At 40.8% G+C, this 12025-nt stretch overlaps 2 protein-coding genes across 2 annotated transcripts; both read right to left on the bottom strand.

Moving 5' to 3' along the window:
• Nucleotides 1-2169: 2169 nt before the first annotated feature.
• On the bottom strand, nucleotides 2170-5674 carry LOC124292031. The gene is made up of 2 exons (XM_046729105.1): nucleotides 5314-5674; nucleotides 2170-3453 (listed from the first exon to the last, which is right to left on the bottom strand). Exons 1-2 carry the CDS (start codon nucleotides 5614-5616, stop codon nucleotides 2203-2205), a joined length of 1554 nt encoding a protein of 517 aa, XP_046585061.1. The 5' UTR covers nucleotides 5617-5674; the 3' UTR covers nucleotides 2170-2202.
• A 3912-nt stretch (nucleotides 5675-9586) lies between these two features.
• LOC124292016 lies at nucleotides 9587-11804 on the bottom strand. The gene is made up of 2 exons (XM_046729088.1): nucleotides 11508-11804; nucleotides 9587-10891 (listed from the first exon to the last, which is right to left on the bottom strand). The coding sequence occupies exons 1-2, from the start codon at nucleotides 11694-11696 to the stop codon at nucleotides 10517-10519; spliced, it is 564 nt and encodes a 187-aa protein (XP_046585044.1). The 5' UTR covers nucleotides 11697-11804; the 3' UTR covers nucleotides 9587-10516.
• Between the last annotated feature and the right edge of the window lie 221 nt (nucleotides 11805-12025).

The following is a 12025-nucleotide window of genomic DNA, read 5'->3' as shown; positions in this document are numbered from 1 at the left end:
TGTTTAAACCAAATATGTCATTATGAATGAATGAATGAATGAATGAATGAATGAATGACCAGAAAAAATAAAGAAGGATATTCGACGCTTGTCGTAAGAGACGACTAACGGGATCGGGTTGTCAGGCTCGCTTACTTGGTTCACACATGTCATCGTATCCCAGTTGCGTAGATTGATGCTCATGCTGTTGATCACTGGGTTGTCTGGTCTTGACTCGATTATTTACAGACCGCCGCCATACAGCTGGGATATTACTGAGTGTGGCGTTAAACAACCAACGAACCAACCAACAATTGATAAAACCTAAGCTGAAGTGTTCGACTCTAATGAACAGCCGGTCAAAAGAAATAACACACCATGGTTGGTGGTGTCTGAAATGAAACAAGAAATAATGTTTTTGATACGGGTGTAATATTCATATTCCCCACTTTAAGATTCGTATAGTAACGTTTAAATAACGTTTGTGACATCAATGAAATATCAAGTGTGTATTCAAGGGTGTACATGCAGTACATCACTGAGTACATGTAAGCCGTTGACCTAGGGATTATCAGAAGGGCAATTTACTTATTTTAGGAACTTTCTATTTCCAGTAGTTCTAACTTAAAGTCAAGGAGATTTGAAAGATATATGATAACCGTGGAACAGTTGTACTTAGAAGTTAGTCTAGGACATTATGAGCACTAAGACCTAGATTGCCAGGAAGACTGGTGTTACCTCGTGGTTGTGCAATGCGATGCCAACTTATGTCAACCAGACAGTCCAACGTGAGTGCGTTTTACGCCGCACTCAACAATATTCCAGCTATATGGCGGTAGTCTGTAAGTAATCAGGTCTGGACCAGACAATCCAGTGGTCAACATCATGAGCATCGATCTATACCAATTGGGATACGGTGACATGTGTCAACCAAGTCAGCAAGCCTGACCACCCGATCCCGTTAGTCGCCTCTTACAACAAGCATGGTTTGGTGAAGACCAATTCTAACAGGGATCTTCACTGGTCAGCCGAACGAAGTCCAGTATTTCGACAAGAAAGAGAGTGGGGTCATGGTTGTTGCTACTGTCTTAATGGAAAAAGACATGTTGCTGATTATCACCAGGAGATAATCACAATCAAAACACCAATAGATATACTGTGGCGACTTAACGGGATCGGGTGGCCATGACGCACCGTATCTACACCATTGCGTGCGGTGTTGAACAACAAACAAAAAGTGGAACACTTTTTATGGATAGACAACTTCTTTGTTGCAGTAGTAGTTGCGACGTTCAACTACTGGCTTCAATCATTCCTATCACAACAAGTCTTACGTCAACACACCGTACATCAACCTCTTCTATTGTATAAACCAATGCCCGCTATGTATATATTTCTCCTTGTGCAAATGTTGTGTATCATTTGCTTGATAACGGTGTTAGGATCTACACCGAAACGTCGCAACTACTACCGCAACAAAGAAGTTGTCTATCCATAAAAAGTGTTCCACTTCATCATACCAGCTTCTAAATGCCACTTAAGGAAGAAACAAACAAAAACACAAAATGGACGGAATACCTGTTCTAGTGAGTGAGTTTAGTTTAGTTTAGTTTTACGCCGCTTTTAGCAATATTCCAGCAACATCACGGCGGGGAACACCAGAAATGAGCTTCACACATTGTGCCCATGTTGGGAATCGAATCCGGGTGTTCGGCGTGACGAGCGAACGCCTTAACCACTAGGCTACCCAACCGCCCTTCTCATCCCTAACAAACAGTGGCTATAAATAGTGCAGGTTTTCCTGTACTGTGAGCATTAATATACATTACAGCAGGGAACCGTCACTCGGACAGTGACAAGTCGATATAGTTCCCATACTAAAACCTGTTTCTTAAACCGTGGCGCCACTACATGTATTCAGAATAGCAACCACCTACACATGTTAAATGTTTTACAGGGATGGCAATGCCAAGAAGTATCTCGACACATTTGGGTTATGGTTATGGTTTATAAATTAATGCATGCGGAAGTTTGTCTACAAATACTGTCTTTATCCGTTGGCTTTATCTTGTTGAGAAACCTACCCATTGTATCATAAATACGACTCTTAATACGAACTTTTAAACCAGAGGTCTTACAAACAAGCAGCATACTAAAACGTATCTTTGCTACAATGTAAAACCGCTACTGTTCGATGAATGAGATTTATTTCTGGATACTATTTCAGCCAATAACAGGATTACTGGTATATTTAGAACAAAAGGAGTCATATTCTTTCCTGACCCACGGATTCGTCTCCTTGAAGGCTGTGTTGACTGCCGAATACTTTAACAGGGCTGACTTCAGTTTGGCTTCCACTGGACCCTTGAACTGAACAAAGGATTGCTGTTCCCCTGCTGGACCCTTAGCATACACGTAGTTGAAACCTTTCAGAGGTCCATCAGTGAACTCTTCACTGTACTGTGCTGCAGGAACACTAGCCCCTAACGTCTGCACATCAACTGCTCTATTGATCTTAAACTCAGGGAACTTATTCTTGGCAGCCTTTTTCTCCGCGTTCTGTAGGAAGTTGTTCAGATCAACGTTGGAGTCAACGAAGAAGGCGACGTGCATGTTGTTGATGTAGGCAGGACTGCTCCAGTTGTATCTGGGATTGAACTTGGGATCTGACAGAGATCTTCCTGCAGTGTATAACAGAGTTTCCACTACATAGTTATCAAAAAGGTTAAATCTATGGTCAAGTCTGTCATTTCCTGCCATAGAAATATTTGCAATCCCTATATCTCGGGGCTTAGTTCCCCAAGAGAACGCATCAAGAATTTCTTTCTGGAACAACATGTTTTCAACATCGTCTCCTCGAACGTTCACTGCCTGTAGTGGTTTATGAACCAGCTCTGAACCGAGGACCTGTGTGTAAAAGCTGACGGATTTGAAAAGGTCATCGGTTCTTGTTCCAAACTGGAACATCCCGTAAAGCTGACCACTGACTCCAGCAGCTTTCTTCCATTGGTTGTCAGACTGATTGTCCAAGAAGGCTGTGGCTACGCCCTGTCGTCGGCAATAATCACTGCCAAGGTGGTACCTGGATTGATTTGTAATTTGGTATAGTTCCAGTTGCTCGCCTCTGGGGCCTTTCCAGTATGCGAATGATAAACCAGCAAAGTCTCCACTGGTAAAAGTAAGACCAAGCTGGTTTTTGGGAACGGCTAGTCGTTCAGCTTCGTTGTGAACCGTTACTGGTCTGTTGACCTTGACCTGATGAAATCCAAGATCATGTGACCTTCTTTCTAGTTCCGCAATGTAATGGTTGAAATCCACGTCGTCCTTGACCCAGAAACATATATGTGGGGCTGCGATGTAGCAGGGGCTGGTGCGACGTTCACGGATGTCGAAGACAATGTCAGAAGATGATTTCAGCACATACTCTACCAGTTGGATGATGCCGTTGTCAAAAACGATGAAGTTACCTCGCACCTGCCAAAACAAATGCATAGCAAAACAGATATAATGTAAATGGTAAATAATTGTGTCTATTGGCGTTTAATCTCAAATTTTAAAACTTTATTGACCAAGTTTGTTAATACGAGTCCCTTAATACCTGGATTAGGTGAAGAGATAAGCTGTAGTTCCTGGATTAGGTGAAGAGATAAGCTGTAGTTTTCCGTCTGCGCATAATAATCGGATCATGTTTTCTCTAAAATACTGAATCCCCCAGAGGGGCGCGCATTATCCATGGGTCATGGTATGCTGTTGATTACTGGATTGTCTGGTCAAGACTCGATTATTAACTGACCGCCCTCATGTAACCGGAATATTGCTGAGTGCGGCGTTAAACAACAAGCCAGCAAACACCGAGGAACCGTTTCCTATCATGTATAATAGGAAACACGACGTATAAATGACTTGTGCAGAAATGTTAGGAAGATACATTATTTATGCAGAAAACTATTTCTTTCAGTGATCCAGTAACTGTTGAATATGTATATCTGAGGAGTGGGTGGGTAGAGTGGGCAAGTCAAAACATTGATTACACAACAATCTCGTTTCCTGTTGACTGGGTCCCGTCCTATTGCGCAACTTAGTACAATAACCAGTTCAGAATTTTAAGACCAATTCATTTAGCTGGATACATAAATATTAATCAGTATTATGTGATACATCTAAGCACTTGTATATTGCAACACTACGCTCCTTCTAATCCTTGCAAACACGTCGTGCAGCGTGCTCTGTCGTACAGCGAGCTCTGACAAACGGAAACCTGGAAATCGTGGAAATCTCAAAACGTTTGGCGTCTGGTACGGAACTGATATTATATCAATCACATTGTGCGTTACAGAACTACACTGAATAAGCGCAAAAGAAACACATAACAGGTGTAACCAGTGAGCCAGATGCATTGTGAATCATTTTACGACCTCATCAAACAGCGGCAGTCTGTGACCTCGCCATAAAATATAGAAATACGATGTTGTTAAAGTTTAAAATTAAAATTAAATTCATTTGTAAATACCATTTTCTTATGAAACTAGGAATTGGAATTCAGTGTAACCATAGTTGTTTGTGATGTCTATTTTCACTTTCACACGAGAAAATTCGGATCGGCTGAAAAGTAGGTCATTGTCTGAATAGGTTAATGAGACTCATGTTTCGGGTTGTAGTTGAGAAAAAGGTTAGGTTTGGACCAATCTGCAGCCCCACAAGTTTACTTACGTCATTAAATCAAAATCGAAAAAACATTTTCATATTCATAACAAATCTCTATTTGAATCAAGATCCAGTGCACACGTCCGACTATATCTTAAGCATGTATTCATGCACCATCGAATCAAAGCGACTACCTGGTTGGGAAACCTGCACAGGGCTTCTATGATGCTTTTGTCACTGATGCATCAAATTTAAAACAACACACGTCTTTAACACGCTACTATGATGCTTTTGAAAACCGAGGCCTTTACATTTGGAATCTCGACGAAACAACATTTGAGCACGACGCTTTCTATAATCTTCTTAGACAGTAGTTATATTTGTCTGACCTCGTGAGTACCTCGCTATGTAACCTCGTGAGTAGGTACTTCTTATATAACCCACAAGTACTACTATATCCAATATAGTGACCTGAAATAATTATATCGATATTTACTGATGTCATGAATACCTCGATCACCAAACTAGTGACGTCACGAGTACTATTATGCCCTATATACTGATCTCGTGAGTACATTAACCCCTCTGCACTTACTTCATGAGTATCATTATCCATTCATACTAACTTAAAGTGTACCGTTATTCCACACATACTGACCTTACGAGTATCGTTATTGCATATTCACTGACCTCGTGTGTACCGTTATCACGTATATCCGGTATTCCCAGCTGGGCAGGGTCAACCCCTTGTGTTCTGGCGTCCATGATCTCCTTCTGGAACATCCGGTAATAGTGAGAGTCTCCGCTGAAGGTGAAGGCCAACTCTGGCACCAGCATACCCCCGAGTACTTGAGTGTAGAAATGCGTTGAAGCGGTCAAATTGTCAGTCGTCACGGAGACGTAGGCGATGCCATGGAGGGAGTTTTGGTTACTGGACAGGACAAGTTGCAAGAAAGCAACGACCAGCAACAATATTGGTGTTAATAGCAACATTATTCTTGTTGACGTGGGTGAAATGGTTGACAGCTACCTATATATGTTTCTGTCGAATTCTGTCGAGTCATCAATTTGTGGGAATGTGTCATATTTACGAAGATAAGATAGTACGACAAACTGTAGCACATGGGTTCGGTTGCAACGTCACGTATGCTCCTTGATTATCATATAAACTGTAAAATTCAAATGTATGCAAATTGTTACGTGTTGATTTCAACTTGGAAAAGCGAAGGGTAACACAGAATTCATTCATGCTGAACTAAATCGAAAAAAGTAGGTAAATAACCACAGAAGATCAATGAACAAACAACAGATTTTATTGACAGATACGGGGTTAGGCATATACTCGCTGAAGACAATACACTGGTCAAATGTGTGGGGAACCTCTACTGTCCCAATGAACAATTCACAGGTTATGTTGGCAGATACTGGGTTAGGCGTAAACTCGCTGAAGACAATACACTGGGTCAAACGTGTGGGGAACCTCTACTGTCCCAATGGTGGCTCCAGTTATGAACAAATGCAAGGCTAGTTAGTTGTTCAGCTGAAAAAACACACGCACGGGAACTGATGGTACAAGTGAAAATAAGGAATTTGGATCAGTCATAATTTTGTCATTGGTGCGTCAAATTTGGAAATGTCCACCACATAGTTGCTTTTAAGCTTTGAAATCTTTACTGCGCCCTTTAATGTTTAAACCTTGAACAAACAACTTCTAAGCGAGAGGGGTACATGTATTGAAAAGGACGTTTTTATGTCTGAAATATCTAGGTATGATTTCTCCCTAATAAATTGGTCAAAATAAAACCTCCCTCCCTTCATTTGTGTCCCCGGAGGTGTCTATTTTACATGCACTCAATGAATTAGGAATGGCAACGTAATGGTGCTGGTGGCAATCTCCCAACAAACCTGATGCAAGTGCAACTTAATGGCAACCTTGTGATGAAATACTGCAGCCGCTTTGTTCCTATTTGTAACCAGCATTTTCCAACACGACAATGCTAAACCGCATAAAGTACGTAACATCAGCACTCATCAGCGAACCGCAATATGCAGATCCTGCCATGACCACTTATGGTTACTATGGTAAATACGGTAACGACTGTTATTTGAAACGTTTTCCACGTGAAGTTATTGATGTCACGTGGTGCGGTTGTGTAATGCAGAGATCAAGGAGTGCGTGGGACCACTCAAGCCTTCGCGTCACACAAGCGAGCGGTCGTTGTTTCTCTCTCGTTTCCTTAGAGACATCACAGCAGGAAATTTTTTATTCTGTTGCATTTCCATCACGAGGGATACGTATTTCAGTGTTAAAACTGTTAAGGATCTGTTTGATAATTTATTATCGAATTTTTAAAAGAAATAGAATTGATTGATACATTTTGAGTCATACGTTTTGTACATAGATGTATTTTTGTAATTGGTAGTTTAAATTAGCAACTGAGATTGTACCTTCAAAGGGGGTTAAAGTACTGTAAAAGTATTGTCCTCCTGAGAGGGTACGTAAGTCCCCAAACTTGCAAAGTAAATTTGAACTGACCACATTTACACACTTCACTATTTGTTACGAGGGATGGATGCAGAGAGAGGAACAGCCAGGTGTGCGGGGAAGGATGGCGAAGTCACAACACAGGTAAATGAATCAACAACTTTGTCGGCACTTGTTCGGGTGCTTTTCGCTGTTCTTCTCTTTGAAATCCTTCCTCGTAAAAAATAGTGAACTGTGTCAAAATTTTAATGATTGTTTGTTAAACAACCTTTCTATTTTTGGACATAAATTCTGCAAAAAGCTCACAGAGTTGGTCTGATGTTTTGATTATGATCAGCGTTTCATTGAGTATTATATATTTATTAGTTTTCGAGTTAGATTGTGATATACTAGTTGTTTTACTGTCGTTTGGCGGCAGACTTTATAAAATACATTTATAAAGTATTTACTGTTTTAGTCACGATATGGCTGAAATATTGCCAAAGTGACTTTAAATTTTCACTCACTCACTGTTGCACATCTACATGATCATTGTCAAACCCACAGAGCTCAGAATTCTGTGGAAGGATTTGCGACCTTTCAACCTTTTACACAATATATATGCTTGAAATGTTAAAGACTTTGAAACGTAAAACAGTTTCGGCGAATGTATTCAGCCCAGTAACGTTTTGATAACGTTTATAATATTTTAGTCAATGAAATTTCAAGTGTGTAATTTCAGTACATGTATATGTCAGTCTGTAAGTTAAAACTTAAATATATTTTCAACATCGGTATTTTGGATCAGGATAGCACAAAAGACTGTGTGCATCTTTTCAGGGAAACTAGCTCCATAAGTATAAAAAACAAGTGCGTTAGACGTGCAGGAAGATCTGCAGTTTGTTGGGCAGTAGTCGCAGAGCTGGAAGGAGATGAACTGCCTTCAAATTCGGATGAGGAGACACGCTCCGAGAGAGCAGGAAGTAAGAATACAGATTTGCCACAGGTCTCCCGTTCAGTGCCAAAACAGCCCAGTAGGTGGTCAATACCTCGAAGTTTCATCTGCAAACAATGTCAGACCAGAAACCAGAGGTGTTGAATTTGTACCAACTGAGTACACATGCCTAGTTATTATAACAAAACAGACACAAAAGCGACTAAGCCTCGTGTTGAGGCAAGAGGAAATCTAGATCGTTTAGGTCGTCTTTGTACAGATTAGAAAGAATCAACTACTGTACATTCTAATGGTTTCTTTAAAAACTTCTTTCTTCCTCTTTAGTCCTGGTTCTGGGGTGTGAGGATTTAATCGTCAGATTGTTTCGTGAGAGTACAAACATATGCAAGTAAAAAGCATAAACCTTCCAAAGTACGACAATTAGACCCTTATAATATAAGAGAGCGACGGAGATCGTTCTAGATATCGTCAAAAATAGGCCATCACAGTTTTCGCTTCCCATGTCTTGCTGCACGAAACTCTGAAAATACACTCATGATCCTCAGAAACAATGACTTTGAAAATCATTATTGTCGACGATCATGGCCGCTTTGTAATTTTAGATATCACTATTTTAGATTCTCGATTTTAAACATATGTGACCCAAACAGTGGTTCACTTAGCTTCTTGCAATACAGTTGAATTTGTATCCGTGTCCAATTGTATGGGAAGGAGACTGGAATGTTGACAACAAATAACTAAAATATAGCTTGACTATCGGACATATGAAGAATATAGAAATTTTGAAAGATAAATTGTATTTGGTTGACCCTTTAAGAATATGTAATCTAGACAAAGACATATGCGCTCGGAGACAATCCTACCAAACGAAGTAGACTGGACTATTTTCTTGTCTGTGAAGACATTATTTTGTTACGAGGATTGGCTATAAACCTGACCACTCAATTTCTCCCTTGAACTGAAGTTAAATTCCATTGATAGAGGATAGTGTTACTGCAAATTGTATTCTTCATTATCACATGAGGTAGAATATACTACTTTGGTGATGATAAATAACATCAGTTACATTTTACATAATGTAATTCGGGGCCACTGACAATCTAGAGGATGTAAACTTTGCAAACTACTCTTTGAACCACTGAAGATTCTCCGCAAGGCGTAACAGAGACATGTTCCTGCTTTATCACAGAATCCTAAAAATATTACAATTTTTGCCAAGAAGTTTTTATTATCACAAGGAATCACCGAGGCAGTACCGTGATCCACAATCTACGTAGTTAGGAGACCTGACCAGCAGAGCGCATTTGGTCAAAGAGTATTGGCTGCCCAATTCTTTTGGGTTCACAGAAACAGCTTGCACGAATTCATTGTCGGGAAAGGCAAATATACTGCGATTCTTAACTCCAAGGTCAAATCAACCAGGAATCTTAAGCTACTAAGTGACTGGCACACACAGCAGGCAACGAATACATGTCACAGAAGACGAGACCTGATCAGCATAAAATACTTCATTTATTTCTGAATAAACGATGAGATTGCTGGAATATCTAGAACAACAGGAGTCAAATTCTTTTCTGACACACGGATTTGTCTTTCCATTTGACATATCTGTACTGTTCAATAAATGAGCTTTATTTTCGGATATTATTTCAGCCTATAACAGGGTTACTGGAATATTTCGAACAAAACGAGTCATATTCTTTTCTGGCCCACGGATTCGTCTCCTTGAAGGCTGTGGTGACAGCCGAATACCGCAACAGGGATGACTTCAGTTTGGCTTCCGCTGGACCCTTGATCTCAACAAAGGATTGCTGTTCCCCTGCTGGACCTTTAGCAAACACGTAGTTGAAACCTTTCAGAGGTCCATCAGTGAACTCTTCACTGTACTGTGATACAGGAACGCTAGCCCCTAATGTCGGCACATCAACAATTCTATTCAGTTTAAACTGAGGGAACATATTCCTGGCAGCCTTCAGCTCTGCCTTTTGAATGAAGTTGTTCAGATCGACGCTGGAGTCAACGAAGAAGGCAACGTGCATGTTGTGATGGAGGCAGGACTACTCCAGTTGTATCTGGGATTGAACTTGGAATCTGACAGAGATTTTCCTGCAGTATACACCAGAGTCTCCACCACATAGTTATCAAAAAGGTTAAATGTAAGGTCAAGTCAGTCGGAACATGCTAGGGAAATATTTGCAACCCCTATATCTCTGGGCTCAGCTCCCCACGAAAATGCACCAAGAATCTCTTTCTGGAACAATATGTTTTCAACATCGTCTCCTCGAACGTTCACTGCCTGTTCACGGATTTAAAAAGGTCATCGGTTCTTGTTCCAAACTGGAACATCCCGTAAAGCTGACCACTGACTCCAGCAGCTTTCTTCCATTGGTTGTCAGACTGATTGTCCAAGAAGGCTGTGGCTACGCCCTGTCGTCGGCAATAATCACTGCCAAGATGGTACCAGGATTGATTTGTTATTTGGTATAGTTCCAGTTGCTCGCCTCTGGGGCCTTTCCAGTATGCAAATGATAAACCAGCAAGGTCTCCACTGGTAAAAGTAAGACCAAGCTGTTTTTGGGAACGGCTGGTCGTTCAGCTTCGTTGTGAACTGTTTTGGGTCTGTTGACCTTGACCTGATGAAATGACCTTCTTTCATGTGACCTTCTTTCTAGTTCTGCAATGTAATGGTTGAAATGCACGTCGTCCTTGACCCAGAAGCATATATGTGGGGCTGCGATATAACAGGGGCTGGTGCGACGTTCATGGATGTCGAAGACAATGTCAGATTTCAGCACATACTCTACAAGTTGGATGATGCCGTTGTCAAAAACGATGAAGTTACCTCGCACCTACAGAAACAAATGCATATTATCATTCATCATGAGTTACCGATAGAATATGACGAATTACTCACTTGTACAGAAAGAAACATTTTTTCGGATAAAATAAGAAGTTTCTATCTTGATCCAGTTGTAGTTAAATAAGCAACGTGTTTAAGGTTAAAGGGAGGGTTAGGCCACGGCCATTTGGCAGTTCTACAAGTTTATTGAAGTCATTCAGATAGAGAGGGGCAAAATTATCTTCATAATCATGTGAAAATCTCTACTTAAATCATCGTGAGTAGATTAATTACTTTACTCGTTTCTTCTAATATACCGACCGTATGAGTGTTGCTATAGCCAATATAGTGACCATTGCCATTTACTGGTGTTGGGAACACCTTAATTACCTATGTACTGGCCTCGTGAATATACCAACTTTATATGTTTTCGGGTATGTCAGCGCTTTGAGCATGCAATGTGCATGGATAAACGCGCAATATTAATGGACTATTATTATTATATGTACTGTAATCCCATACGTACTGACCTCATGAGTTCCGTTATCCCATTTATACCAACCTAATGTGTACCGTTATTTCAAACATACTGACTTTATGAGCACCGTTATTGCATATGTACTGACCTCGTGAGTACCGTTATCCCATATATCCGGTCTTCCCAGCTGGGCAGGGTTAACCCCTTGTGTTCTGGCGTCCAGGATCTCCTTCTGGAACATCCGGTAGTAGTGAGAATCTCCACTGAAGGTGAAGGTCAACTCTGGCACCAGCATCCCTCCCAGAACCTGAGTGTAGAACTGCGTGGACGCCGTCATGTTGTCAGTCGTCACGGAGACGTAGGCGATGCCATGGAGGGACCTTTGGTTGCTTGACAGGACAAGTTACATGTAAGCAACGACCAGCAACAATGTTGGCGTTGACAGCAGCATTATTCTAGTTGACGTGAATGAAATGGTTGACAGTCTCTTATATAGTTTGAAACCTTTGTGATAAAATATGGACAGTTGTTTTGAGTCTTAAATGTGTGGAAGTATGCCATGTTTAAGGAGATAAGATAGCCCTATGCCGATAACTGTAAACAAGCTCCTTACATAAGAGGGAGAAATCATTTGCATAGTCAAATTATGAGCCAAAACGTTAAAGT

This window comes from Haliotis rubra, unplaced genomic scaffold (assembly GCF_003918875.1).
Source record: "Haliotis rubra isolate DU_JTF1 unplaced genomic scaffold, ASM391887v1 Scf505, whole genome shotgun sequence".
Taxonomy (NCBI): domain Eukaryota; kingdom Metazoa; phylum Mollusca; class Gastropoda; order Lepetellida; family Haliotidae; genus Haliotis; species Haliotis rubra.
Note: the sequence above shows the minus strand (reverse complement) of the source record. Positions and strands in the feature narration are given on the sequence as shown.